The sequence below is a fragment of the Oncorhynchus clarkii genome, chromosome 20, assembly GCF_045791955.1.
Source record: "Oncorhynchus clarkii lewisi isolate Uvic-CL-2024 chromosome 20, UVic_Ocla_1.0, whole genome shotgun sequence".
NCBI classification, from domain to species: domain Eukaryota; kingdom Metazoa; phylum Chordata; class Actinopteri; order Salmoniformes; family Salmonidae; genus Oncorhynchus; species Oncorhynchus clarkii.
The window spans coordinates 71,521,897-71,536,218 of NC_092166.1; the positions used below are offsets into that span (position 1 = coordinate 71,521,897).

Sequence of the window (14,322 nt, forward strand, 5' to 3'; positions counted from 1 at the left end):
TGAGAACAGCATCAGGCCGTGTTTTAAACTATGTTTATCTGAGAACAGCATCAGGCCGTGTTTTAAACTATGTTGATTTCCATCTGAGAACAGCATCAGGCCGTGTTTTAAACTATGTTTATCTGAGAACAGCATCAGGCCGCGTTTTAAACTATGTTGATTTCCATCTGAGAACAGCATCAGGCCGTGTTTTAAACTATGTTGATTTCCATCTGAGAACAGCATCAGGCCGCGTTTTAAACTATGTTGATTTCCATCTGAGAACAGCATCAGGCCGTGTTTTAAACTATGTTGATTTCCATCTGAGAACAGCATCAGGCCGTGTTTTAAACTATGTTTATCTGAGAACAGCATCAGGCCGTGTTTTAAACTATGTTGATTTCCATCTGAGAACAGCATCAGGCCATGTTTTAAACTATGTTGATTTCCATCTGAGAACAGCATCAGGCCGTGTTTTAAACTATGTTGATTTCCATCTGAGAACAGCATCAGGCCGTGTTTTAAACTATGTTTATCTGAGAACAGCATCAGGTCGTGTTTTAAACTATGTTGATTTCCATCTGAGAACAGCATCAGGCCGTGTTTTAAACTATGTTGATTTCCATCTGTGAACAGCATCAGGCCGCGTTTTAAACTATGTTTATCTGAGAACAGCATCAGGCCATGTTTTAAACTATGTTGATTTCCATCTGAGAACAGCATCAGGCCATGTTTTAAACTATGTTTATCTGAGAACAGCATCAGGCCGTTTTAAACTATGTTGATTTCCATCTGAGAACAGCATCAGGCCATGTTTTAAACTATGTTTATCTGAGAACAGCATCAGGCCGCGTTTTAAACTATGTTGATTTCCATCTGAGAACAGCATCAGGCCGTGTTTTAAACTATGTTTATCTGAGAACAGCATCAGGCCGTGCTTTAAACTATGTTGATTTCAATCTGAGAACAGCATCAGGCCGCGTTTTAAACTATGTTTATCTGAGAACAGCATCAGGCCGTGTTTTAAACTAAGTTGATTTCCATCTGAGAACAGCATCAGGCCATGTTTTAAACTATGTTGATTTCCATCTGAGAACAGCATCAGGCCGCGTTTTAAACTATGTTGATTTCCATCTGAGAACAGCATCAGGCCGTGTTTTAAACTATGTTGATTTCCATCTGAGAACAGCATCAGGCCATGTTTTAAACTATGTTGATTTCCATCTGAGAACAGCATCAGGCCGTGTTTTAAACTATGTTGATTTCCATCTGAGAACAGCATCAGGCCATGTTTTAAACTATGTTGATTTCCATCTGAGAACAGCATCAGGCCGTGTTTTAAACTATGTTTATCTGAGAACAGCATCAGGCCATGTTTTAAACTATGTAGATTTCCATCTGAGAACAGCATCAGGCCGTGTTTTAAACTATGTTTATCTGAGAACAGCATCAGGCCATGTTTTAAACTATGTTGATTTCCATCTGAGAACAGCATCAGGCCGTGTTTTAAACTATGTTGATTTCCATCTGAGAACAGAATCAGGCCGTGTTTTAAACTATGTTGATTTCCATCTGAGAACAGCATCAGGCCGCGTTTTAAACTATGTTTATCTGAGAACAGCATCAGGCCGTGTTTTAAACTTTGTTGATTTCCATCTGAGAACAGCATCAGGTCGTGTTTTAAACTATGTTGATTTCCATCTGTGAACAGCATCAGGCCGCGTTTTAAACTATGTTTATCTGAGAACAGCATCAGGCCGTGTTTTAAACTATGTTGATTTCCATCTGAGAACAGCATCAGGCCGTGTTTTAAACTATGTTTATCTGAGAACAGCATCAGGCCGTTTTAAACTATGTTGATTTCCATCTGAGAACAGCATCAGGCCGTGTTTTAAACTATGTTTATCTGAGAACAGCATCAGGCCGTGTTTTAAACTATGTTGATTTCCATCTGAGAACAGCATCAGGCCGTGTTTTAAACTATGTTTATCTGAGAACAGCATCAGGCCGCGTTTTAAACTATGTTGATTTCCATCTGAGAACAGCATCAGGCCGTGTTTTAAACTATGTTGATTTCCTTCTGAGAACAGCATCAGGCCGCGTTTTAAACAATGTTTATCTGAGAACAGCATCAGGCCGTGTTTTAAACTATGTTGATTTCCATCTGAGAACAGCATCAGGCCGTGTTTTAAACTATGTTTATCTGAGAACAGCATCAGGCCGTGTTTTAAACTATGTTGATTTCCATCTGAGAACAGCATCAGGCCGTGTTTTAAACTATGTTTATCTGAGAACAGCATCAGGCCGTTTTAAACTATGTTGATTTCCATCTGAGAACAGCATCAGGCCGTGTTTTAAACTATGTTTATCTGAGAACAGCATCAGGCCGTGTTTTAAACTATGTTGATTTCCATCTGAGAACAGCATCAGGCCGTGTTTTAAACTATGTTTATCTGAGAACAGCATCAGGCCGCGTTTTAAACTATGTTGATTTCCATCTGAGAACAGCATCAGGCCGTGTTTTAAACTATGTTGATTTCCTTCTGAGAACAGCATCAGGCCGCGTTTTAAACAATGTTTATCTGAGAACAGCATCAGGCCGTGTTTTAAACTATGTTGATTTCCATCTGAGAACAGCATCAGGCCGTGTTTTAAACTATGTTTATCTGAGAACAGCATCAGGCCGTGTTTTAAACTATGTTGATTTCCATCTGAGAACAGCATCAGGCCGTGTTTTAAACTATGTTTATCTGAGAACAGCATCAGGCCGTTTTAAACTATGTTGATTTCCATCTGAGAACAGCATCAGGCCGTGTTTTAAACTATGTTTATCTGAGAACAGCATCAGGCCGTGTTTTAAACTATGTTGATTTCCATCTGAGAACAGCATCAGGCCGTGTTTTAAACTATGTTGATTTCCATCTGAGAACAGCATCAGGCCGTGTTTTAAACTATGTTTATCTGAGAACAGCATCAGGCCGTGTTTTAAACTATGTTGATTTCCGTCTGAGAACAGCATCAGGCCGTGTTTTAAACTATGTTTATCTGAGAACAGCATCAGGCCGTGTTTTAAACTATGTTGATTTCCATCTGAGAACAGCATCAGGCCATGTTTTAAACTATGTTTATCTGAGAACAGCATCAGGCCGCGTTTTAAACTATGTTTATCTGAGAACAGCATCAGGCCATGTTTTAAACTATGTTGATTTCCATCTGAGAACAGCATCAGGCCGTGTTTTAAACTATGTTGATTTCCATCTGAGAACAGCATCAGGCCGTGTTTTAAACTATGTTTTTCTGAGAACAGCATCAGGCCGCGTTTTAAACTATGTTGATTTCCATCTGAGAACAGCATCAGGCCGCGTTTTAAACTATGTTTATCTGAGAACAGCATCAGGCCGCGTTTTAAACTATGTTGATTTCCATCTAAAAACAGCATCAGGCCGCGTTTTAAACTATGTTTATCTGAGAACAGCATCAGGCCGTGTTTTAAACTATGTTGATTTCCATCTGAGAACTGCATCAGGCCGTGTTTTAAACTATGTTGATTTCCATCTGAGAACAGCATCAGGCCGTGTTTTAAACTATGTTGATTTCCATCTGAGAACAGCATCAGGCCATGTTTTAAACTATGTTTATCTGAGAACAGCATCAGGCCATGTTTTAAACTATGTTGATTTCCACCTGAGAACAGCATCAGGCCGTGTTTTAAACTATGTTGATTTCCATCTGAGAACAGCATCAGGCCGTGTTTTAAACTATGTTTTTCTGAGAACAGCATCAGGCCGCGTTTTAAACTATGTTGATTTCCATCTGAGAACAGCATCAGGCCGCGTTTTAAACTATGTTTATCTGAGAACAGCATCAGGCCGCGTTTTAAACTATGTTGATTTCCATCTGAGAACAGCATCAGGCCGCGTTTTAAACTATGTTTATCTGAGAACAGCATCAGGCCGTGTTTTAAACTATGTTGATTTCCATCTGAGAACAGCATCAGGCCGTGTTTTAAACTATGTTGATTTCCATCTGAGAACAGCATCAGGCCGTGTTTTAAACTATGTTGATTTCCATCTGAGAACAGCATCAGGCCGCGTTTTAAACTATGTTTATCTGAGAACAGCATCAGGCCGTGTTTTAAACTATGTTTATCTGAGAACAGCATCAGGCCGTGTTTTAAACTATGTTGATTTCCATCTGAGAACAGCATCAGGCCGTGTTTTAAACTATGTTGATTTCCATCTGAGAACAGCATCAGGCCTCGTTTTAAACTATGTTGTTTTCCGTCTGAGAACAGCATCAGGCCGCGTTTTAATCTATGTTGATTTCCGTCTGAGAAAAGCATCAGGCCGTGTTTTAAACTACGTTTATCTGAGAACAGCATCAGGCCGCGTTTTAAACTATGTTGATTTCCGTCTGAGAACAGCATCAGGCCGCGTTTTAAACTATGTTGATTTCCGTCTGAGAACAGCATCAGGCCGCGTTTTAATCTATGTTGATTTCCATCTGAGAACAGCATCAGGCCGCGTTTTAAACTATGTTTATCTGAGAACAGCATCAGGCCGTGTTTTAAACTATGTTGATTTCCGTCTGAGAACAGCATCAGGCCGTGTTTTAAACTATGTTGATTTCCGTCTGAGAACAGCATCAGGCCGCGTTTTAAACTATGTTGATTTCCGTCTGAGAACAGCATCAGGCCGCGTTTTAAACTATGTTGATTTCCGTCTGAGAAGAGCATCAGGCCGCGTTTTAATCTATGTTGATTTCCGTTTGAGAACAGCATCAGGCCGTGTTTTAAACTATGTTGATTTCCATCTGAGAACAGCATCAGGCCGCGTTTTAAACTATGTTTATCTGAGAACAGCATCAGGCCGTGTTTTAAACTATGTTGATTTCCATCTGAGAACAGCATCAGGCCGCGTTTTAAACTATGTTTATCTGAGAACAGCATCAGGCCGTGTTTTAAACTATGTTGATTTCCATCTGAGAACAGCAACAGGCCGTGTTTTAAACTATGTTGATTTCCATCTGAGAACAGCATCAGGCCGTGTTTTAAACTATGTTGATTTCCATCTGAGAACAGCATCAGGCCGTGTTTTAAACTATGTTGATTTCCATCTGAGAACAGCATCAGGCCGTGTTTTAAACTATGTTTATCTGAGAACAGCATCAGGCCGTGTTTTAAACTATGTTGATTTCCGTCTGAGAACAGCATCAGGCCGCGTTTTAAACTATGTTGATTTCCATCTGAGAACAGCATCAGGCCGTGTTTTAAACTATGTTTATTTCCATCTGAGAACAGCATCAGGCCGTGTTTTAAACTATGTTTATCTGAGAACAGCATCAGGCCTCGTTTTAAACTATGTTGATTTCCGTCTGAGAACAGCATCAGGCCGTGTTTTAAACTATGTTTATCTGAAAACAGCATCAGGCCGTGTTTTAAACTATGTTTATCTGAGAACAGCATCAGGCCGTGTTTTAAACTATGTTGATTTCCTTCTGAGAACAGCATCAGGCCGTGTTTTAAACTATGTTTATCTGAGAACAGCATCAGGCCGTGCTTTAAACTATGTTGATTTCAATCTGAGAACAGCATCAGGCCGCGTTTTAAACTATGTTTATCTGAGAACAGCATCAGGCCGTGTTTTAAACTATGTTGATTTCCATCTGAGAACAGCATCAGGCCATGTTTTAAACTATGTTGATTTCCATCTGAGAACAGCATCAGGCCGCGTTTTAAACTATGTTGATTTCCATCTGAGAACAGCATCAGGCCGTGTTTTAAACTATGTTGATTTCCATCTGAGAACAGCATCAGGCCATGTTTTAAACTATGTTGATTTCCATCTGAGAACAGCATCAGGCCGTGTTTTAAACTATGTTGATTTCCATCTGAGAACAGCATCAGGCCATGTTTTAAACTATGTTGATTTCCATCTGAGAACAGCATCAGGCCGTGTTTTAAACTATGTTTATCTGAGAACAGCATCAGGCCATGTTTTAAACTATCAAATCAAATCAAATCAAATCAAATTTTATTTGTCACATACACATGGTTAGCAGATGTTAATGCGAGTGTAGCGAAATGCTTGTGCTTCTAGTTCCGACAATGCAGTAATAACAAGTAATCTAACTAACAATTCCAAAACTACTGTCTTGTACACAGTGTAAGGGGATAAAGAATATGTACATAAGGATATATGAATGAGTGATGGTACAGAGCAGCATAGGCAAGATACAGTAGATGGTATCGGGTACAGTATGTACAAATGAGATGAGTATGTAAACAAAGTGGCATAGTATAGTATAAAGTGGCTAGTGATACATGTATTACATAAGGATACCGTCGATGATATAGAGTACAGTATATACGTATGCGTATGAGATGAATAATGTAGGGTAAGTAACATTTATATAAGGTAGCATTGTTTAAAGTGGCTAGTGATATATTTACATCATTTCCCATCAATTCCCATTATTAAAGTGGCTGGAGTTGAGTCAGTGTCAGTGTGTTGGCAGCAGCCACTCAGTGTTAGTGGTGGCTGTTTAACAGTCTGATGGCCTTGAGATAGAAGCTGTTTTTTAGTCTCTCGGTCCCAGCTTTGATGCACCTGTACTGACCTCGCCTTCTGGATGATAGCGGGGTGTACAGGCAGTGGCTCGGGTGGTTGATGTCCTTGATGATCTTTATGGCCTTCCTGTGACATCGGGTGGTGTAGGTGTCCTGGAGGGCAGGTAGTTTGCCCCCGGTGATGCGTTGTGCAGACCTCACTACCCTCTGGAGAGCCTTACGGTTGAGGGCGGTGCAGTTGCCATACCAGGCGGTGATACAGCCCGCCAGGATGCTCTCGATTGTGCATCTGTAGAAGTTTGTGAGTGCTTTTGGTGACAAGCCGAATTTCTTCAGCCTCCTGAGGTTGAAGAGGCGCTGCTGCGCCTTCTTCACGATGCTGTCTGTGTGAGTGGACCAATTCAGTTTGTCTGTGATGTGTATGCCGAGGAACTTAAAACTTGCTACCCTCTCCACTACTGTTCCATCGATGTGGATAGGGGGGTGTTCCCTCTGCTGTTTCCTGAAGTCCACAATCATCTCCTTAGTTTTGTTGACGTTGAGTGTGAGGTTGTTTTCCTGACACCACACTCCGAGGGCCCTCACCTCCTCCCTGTAGGCCGTCTCATCGTTGTTGGTAATCAAGCCTACCACTGTTGTGTCGTCCGCAAGCTTGATGATTGAGTTGGAGGCGTGCGTGGCCACGCAGTCGTGGGTGAACAGGGAGTACAGGAGAGGGCTCAGAACGCAACCTTGTGGGGCCCCAGTGTTGAGGATCAGCGGGGAGGAGATGTTGTTGCCTACCCTCACCACCTGGGGGCGGCCCGTCAGGAAGTCCAGTACCCAGTTGCACAGGGCGGGGTCGAGACCCAGGGTCTCGAGCTTGATGACGAGCTTGGAGGGTACTATGGTGTTGAATGCCGAGCTGTAGTCGATGAACAGCATTCTCACATAGGTATTCCTCTTGTCCAGATGGGTTAGGGCAGTGTGCAGTGTGGTTGAGATTGCATCGTCTGTGGACCTATTTGGGCGGTAAGCAAATTGGAGTGGGTCTAGGGTGTCAGGTAGGGTGGAGGTGATATGGTCCTTGACTAGTCTCTCAAAGCACTTCATGATGACGGATGTGAGTGCTACGGGGCGGTAGTCATTTAGCTCAGTTACCTTAGCTTTCTTGGGAACAGGAACAATGGTGGCCCTCTTGAAGCATGTGGGAACAGCAGACTGGTATAGGGATTGATTGAATATGTCCGTAAACACACCGGCTAGCTGGTCTGCGCATGCTCTGAGGGCGCGGCTGGGGATGCCATCTGGGCCTGCAGCCTTGCGAGGGTTAACACGTTTAAATGTCTTACTCACCTCGGCTGCAGTGAAGGAGAGACCGCATGTTTTCGTTGCAGGCCGTGTCAGTGGCACTGTATTGTCCTCAAAGCGGGCAAAAAAGTTATTTAGTCTGCCTGGGAGCAAGACATCCTGGTCCGTGACTGGGCTGGGTTTCTTCCTGTAGTCCGTGATTGACTGTAGACCCTGCCACATGCCTCTTGTGTCTGAGCCGTTGAATTGAGATTCTACTTTGTCTCTGTACTGGCGCTTAGCTTGTTTGATAGCCTTGCGGAGGGAATAGCTGCACTGTTTGTATTCGGTCATGTTACCAGACACCTTGCCCTGATTAAAAGCAGTGGTTCGCGATTTCAGTTTCACACGAATGCTGCCATCAATCCACGGTTTCTGGTTAGGGAATGTTTTAATCGTTGCTATGGGAACGACATCTTCAACGCACGTTCTAATGAACTCGCACACCGAATCAGCGTATTCGTCAATGTTGTTATCTGACGCAATACGAAACATCTCCCAGTCCACGTGATGGAAGCAGTCTTGGAGTGTGGAGTCAGCTTGGTCGGACCAGCGTTGGACAGACCTCAGCGTGGGAGCCTCTTGTTTTAGTTTCTGTCTGTAGGCAGGGATCAACAAAATGGAGTCGTGGTCAGCTTTTCCGAAAGGGGGGCGGGGCAGGGCCTTATATGCGTCGCGGAAGTTAGAGTAACAATGGTCCAAGGTCTTTCCTCCCCTGGTTGCGCAATCGATATGCTGATAAAATTTGGGGAGTCTTGTTTTCAGATTAGCCTTGTTAAAATCCCCAGCTACAATGAATGCAGCCTCCGGATAAATTGTTTCCAGTTTGCAGAGAGTTAAATAAAGTTCGTTCAGAGCCATCGATGTGTCTGCTTGGGGGGGGATATATACGGCTGTGATTATAATCGAAGAGAATTCTCTTGGTAGATAATGCGGTCTACATTTGATTGTGAGGAATTCTAAATCAGGTGAACAGAAGGATTTGAGTTCCTGTATGTTTCTTTCATCGCACCATGTCACGTTAGTCATAAGGCATACGCCCCCGCCCCTCTTTTTACCAGAAAGATGTTTTTTCCTGTCTGCGCGATGCGTGGAGAAACCTGTTGGCTGCACCGCTTCGGATTGCGTCTCTCCAGTAAGCCACGTTTCCGTGAAGCAAAGAACGTTACAGTCTCTGATGTCCCTCTGGAATGCTACCCTTGCTCGGATTTCATCAACCTTGTTGTCAAGAGACTGGACATTGGCAAGAAGAATGCTAGGGAGTGGTGCGCGCTGTGCCCGTCTCCGGAGTCTGACCAGAAGACCGCCTCGTTTCCCTCTCTTTCGGAGTCGTTTTTTTGGGTCGCTGCATAGGATCCACTCCGTTGTCCTGTTTGTTAAGCAGAACACAGGATCCGCGTCGCGAAAAACATATTCTTGGTCGTACTGATGGTGAGTTGATGCTGATCTTATATTCAGTAGTTCTTCTCGACTGTATGTAATGAAACCTAAGATGACCTGGGGTACTAATGTAAGAAATAACACGTAAAAAAACAAAAAACTGCATAGTTTCCTAGGAACGCGAAGCGAGGCGGCCATCTCTGTCGGCGCCGGTTACCGCTACATGATTTACTATGTAGATTTCCATCTGAGAACAGCATCAGGCCGTGTTTTAAACTATGTTTATCTGAGAACAGCATCAGGCCATGTTTTAAACTATGTTGATTTCCATCTGAGAACAGCATCAGGCCGTGTTTTAAACTATGTTGATTTCCATCTGAGAACAGCATCAGGCCGTGTTTTAAACTATGTTTATCTGAGAACAGCATCAGGCCGCGTTTTAAACTATGTTTATCTGAGAACAGCATCAGGCCATGTTTTAAACTATGTTGATTTCCATCTGAGAACAGCATCAGGCCGTGTTTTAAACTATGTTTATTTCCATCTGAGAACAGCATCAGGCCATGTTTTAAACTATGTTGATTTCCATCTGAGAACAGCATCAGGCCGTGTTTTAAACTATGTTGATTTCCATCTGAGAACAGCATCAGGCCGTGTTTTAAACTATGTTTATCTGAGAACAGCATCAGGCCGTGTTTTAAACTATGTTGATTTCCATCTGAGAACAGCATCAGGCCGTGTTTTAAACTATGTTGATTTCCATCTGAGAACAGCATCAGGCCGTGTTTTAAACTATGTTGATTTCCATCTGAGAACAGCATCAGGCCGCGTTTTAAACTATGTTTATCTGAGAACAGCATCAGGCCGTGTTTTAAACTTTGTTGATTTCCATCTGAGAACAGCATCAGGTCGTGTTTTAAACTATGTTGATTTCCATCTGTGAACAGCATCAGGCCGCGTTTTAAACTATGTTTATCTGAGAACAGCATCAGGCCGTGTTTTAAACTATGTTGATTTCCATCTGAGAACAGCATCAGGCCGTGTTTTAAACTATGTTTATCTGAGAACAGCATCAGGCCGTTTTAAACTATGTTGATTTCCATCTGAGAACAGCATCAGGCCGTGTTTTAAACTATGTTTATCTGAGAACAGCATCAGGCCGTGTTTTAAACTATGTTGATTTCCATCTGAGAACAGCATCAGGCCGTGTTTTAAACTATGTTTATCTGAGAACAGCATCAGGCCGTGTTTTAAACTATGTTGATTTCCATCTGAGAACAGCATCAGGCCGTGTTTTAAACTATGTTGATTTCCTTCTGAGAACAGCATCAGGCCGCGTTTTAAACTATGTTTATCTGAGAACAGCATCAGGCCGTGTTTTAAACTATGTTGATTTCCATCTGAGAACAGCATCAGGCCGTGTTTTAAACTATGTTGATTTCCATCTGAGAACAGCATCAGGCCGCGTTTTAAACTATGTTTATCTGAGAACAGCATCAGGCCGTGTTTAAAACTATGTTGATTTCCATCTGAGAACAGCATCAGGCCGTGTTTTAAACTATGTTGATTTCCATCTGTGAACAGCATCAGGCCGCGTTTTAAACTATGTTTATCTGAGAACAGCATCAGGCCGTGTTTTAAACTATGTTGATTTCCATCTGAGAACAGCATCAGGCCGTGTTTTAAACTATGTTTATCTGAGAACAGCATCAGGCCGTTTTAAACTATATTGATTTCCATCTGAGAACAGCATCAGGCCGTGTTTTAAACTATGTTTATCTGAGAACAGCATCAGGCCGTGTTTTAAACTATGTTGATTTCCATCTGAGAACAGCATCAGGCCGTGTTTTAAACTATGTTTATCTGAGAACAGCATCAGGCCGCGTTTTAAACTATGTTGATTTCCATCTGAGAACAGCATCAGGCCGTGTTTTAAACTATGTTGATTTCCATCTGAGAACAGCATCAGGCCGCGTTTTAAACTATGTTTATCTGAGAACAGCATCAGGCCGTGTTTTAAACTATGTTGATTTCCATCTGAGAACAGCATCAGGCCGTGTTTTAAACTATGTTGATTTCCATCTGAGAACAGCATCAGGCCGTGTTTTAAACTATGTTGATTTCCATCTGAGAACAGCATCAGGCCGCGTTTTAAACTATGTTGATTTCCATCTTCGAACAGCATCAGGCCGTGTTTTAAACTATGTTGATTTCCATCTGAGAACAGCATCAGGCCATGTTTTAAACTATGTTGATTTCCATCTGAGAACAGCATCAGGCCGTGTTTTAAACTATGTTTATCTGAGAACAGCATCAGGCCATGTTTTAAACTATGTTGATTTCCATTTGAGAACAGCATCAGGCCGTGTTTTAAACTATGTTGAATTTGTTGCATTTGCACTGAGCTGTAGTGTTGCTGAGATGGGGTAAAATGTAACGTTCAACAGGAGTCCTCTGAGTTCAGATCAGTAGGATACAGTACAGACACTACAGGAAATGATGCAAGACATGGCATCCTGTGACCTGTTTTATAATCTATGCTTTTGTTGAAGCTTTTGTAGTCCTGTAGTAGTTTGATGTCATACTGTCATACTGTACCTATTACCTCATTTAACCATGACTCAGCTCAAATGGGAGTTATTACAATCCCAAACATTCTACTCAAAATTGTAGAGAAGGAAACTACAGATGAAAAAATCAAGTGTTCAGGCTAAAAGGTGGTCCTGTACTGTTGAGTCTCCCATCAGCCGAAGACCCATGAGAAAGTCGTTGCTCCCCTGGGGCTACATTCTCTGGGCTGGGCCAAAATCCCAAATCCAGGCCCAGGCCTTCTCGGCCCCCCGTAGGCCTTGAGAACAGCTCTTATCTAAGGGAAGCACACTGGAGGAATCACAGGCTTCCGACCCCCAGCATGGAGCCACGTTTTGTTCACTGGGACTCTGTAGTCGCTCTGCTGCCTCCCTTTTGAGCCCATGCCAGATTAACTTTATCTACATTTTCTCACTTGGCTTCAAGTAACGTGGTGCAGACTGCAGAGATTTTTTGGGGGGGTTGTGTAGGTTTCATTAGATTTAGCTACAACATCTTGGATACTGAGCTTCCAATTGGCTTATTCAACCCCCCTCCTCTCCCTTGTAACTATTCCCCAGGTCGTTGCTGTAAATGAGAATGTGTTCTCAGTCAACTTTTTAAAAAAACATACAAATACTGTGCAGTATGTATTGTACGTTACACAGTGACTTTCAGTGTGCTGGGAATGTTTGTCTCAAGGTTAAGGCTAACTCATTAGTGTGTGCCTTAAGATGGACACTTAAAGCAACAGCCTTTCTCAAGTGTGTGTGTGTGTGTGTGTGTGTGTGTGTGTGTGTGTGTGTGTGTGTGTGTGTGTGTGTGTGTGTGTGTGTGTGTGTGTGTGTGTGTGTGTGTGTGTGTGTGTGTGTGTGTGTGTGTGTGTGTGTGTGTGTGTGTGTGTGTGTGTGTGTGAGGGAAGCGACCAAGGGAAGGTCAGGGGATTTGGGAGTGTTCAGAGATGCAGGATGAAGTTGTTCTGGTTTGTTTTGGACATGGGCCAGGGCTTCAAGAAGGAAAACAAGCTTGACACACACACACACACACACACAAACAGGTCCAGAACAAATTGAAGAAAACATACAGTATTATGCAGAGCCTTGATTGCATGGAATTACCTTCCATCTCATATAGCGCAAGTGAACAGCAAACCTGCTATTAAAAAACAAATAAAGCAACCCCTCCCGGCACAACGCCTCTCCCCTGTGTGACCTACTTGTTGTGTGTACGTATTGACATGTATGTGTAACTGATAAATGCACACACACACACATACACACACATACTACATGTCAATGTTTAGAAATGTATATATACTGAACAAAAATATAAATGCAACATGCAACAATTTAAAAGATTTTACTGAGTTACAGTTCATTAGAGGAAATCAGTCAATTGAAATAAATTCATTAGGCCCTAATCTATGGATTTCACATGACTGGGTATACAGATAAGCATCTGTTTGTCACAGATACCTTAAAAGAAATGGGCATCACAATGGAACTCAGAATCTCATCAAGGTATTTCTGTGCATTTAAATTGCCATCGATTTAAATGCAATTGTGTTTGTTGTCTGTAGCTTATGCCTGCCCATACCATAACCCCACCCCCACCATTAGGCACTCTGTTCACAATGTTGACATCAGCAAACCGCTCGCCCACATGACGCCATACACATGCTCTGCGGTTATGAGGCTGATTGGACGTATTGCCAAATTCTCTAAAACGATGTTGGAGGTGGCTTATGGTAGAGAAATGAACATTCAAATCCTGTAGTCAGCATGCCAATAGCACGCTCCCTCAAAACTTGAGACATCTTTGGCGTTGTGTTGTGTGACACAACTGCACATTTTATTGTCCCCAGCGCAAGGTGCACCTGTGTAATGATCAAGCTGTTTAATCAGCTTCATGATATGCCACACGTGTCAGGTGGATGGATTATCTTGGCAAAGTAGATATTCTTACTAACAAGGATGTAAACAAATTTGTGCACAACATTTGAGAGAAATAAGCTTTTAGTGCACATGGAACATTTCTGGGATCTTTTATTTCAGCTCATTAAACATGGGATCAACACTTTACATGTTGCGTTTTATATTTTTGTTCGGTGTAAAGTATTTAGTCTGTATGTATTTTTTTGTTATGTGTCGGACCTCAGTAAGACTGGCTGTCGCCATTCACAATGAGACAAACTTGTGCCGAACACACACACGTACACACACAAACACACACACAGTTATATAATGTTGCACATCTGACGTGAGTGTTTTCCCAAAGGCTGCTCCAACGGTGCAGAGACTGAGGAGGACAGACAGACGGACAGTATGTATTTGAAGTCACTGGAGGGGTTTGTCACTGTGGTTACATCAGACGGCGACATGATCTTCCTCTCAGAAAACATCAACAAGTTCATGGGCTTAACACAGGTGAGCAGAAACATTACATGATTGAAACATCATACATAATCAGGTTGTTTGTTATGTACAATGCATCCAGTA

The 14,322-nt window shown here is 42.4% G+C and overlaps 1 protein-coding gene across 2 annotated transcripts in view; it reads left to right on the forward strand.

Moving 5' to 3' along the window:
* LOC139376859 (endothelial PAS domain-containing protein 1-like) overlaps positions 1–14,322 on the forward strand; it is a 131,851-nt gene that overhangs the window by 101,454 nt on the left and 16,075 nt on the right. For both annotated transcript variants that reach the window (XM_071119822.1, XM_071119823.1), the window contains exon 3: positions 14,102–14,250. In XM_071119822.1, the coding sequence (XP_070975923.1) occupies positions 14,102–14,250 (149 nt within the window). The remainder of the gene's footprint in view (positions 1–14,101; positions 14,251–14,322) is intronic.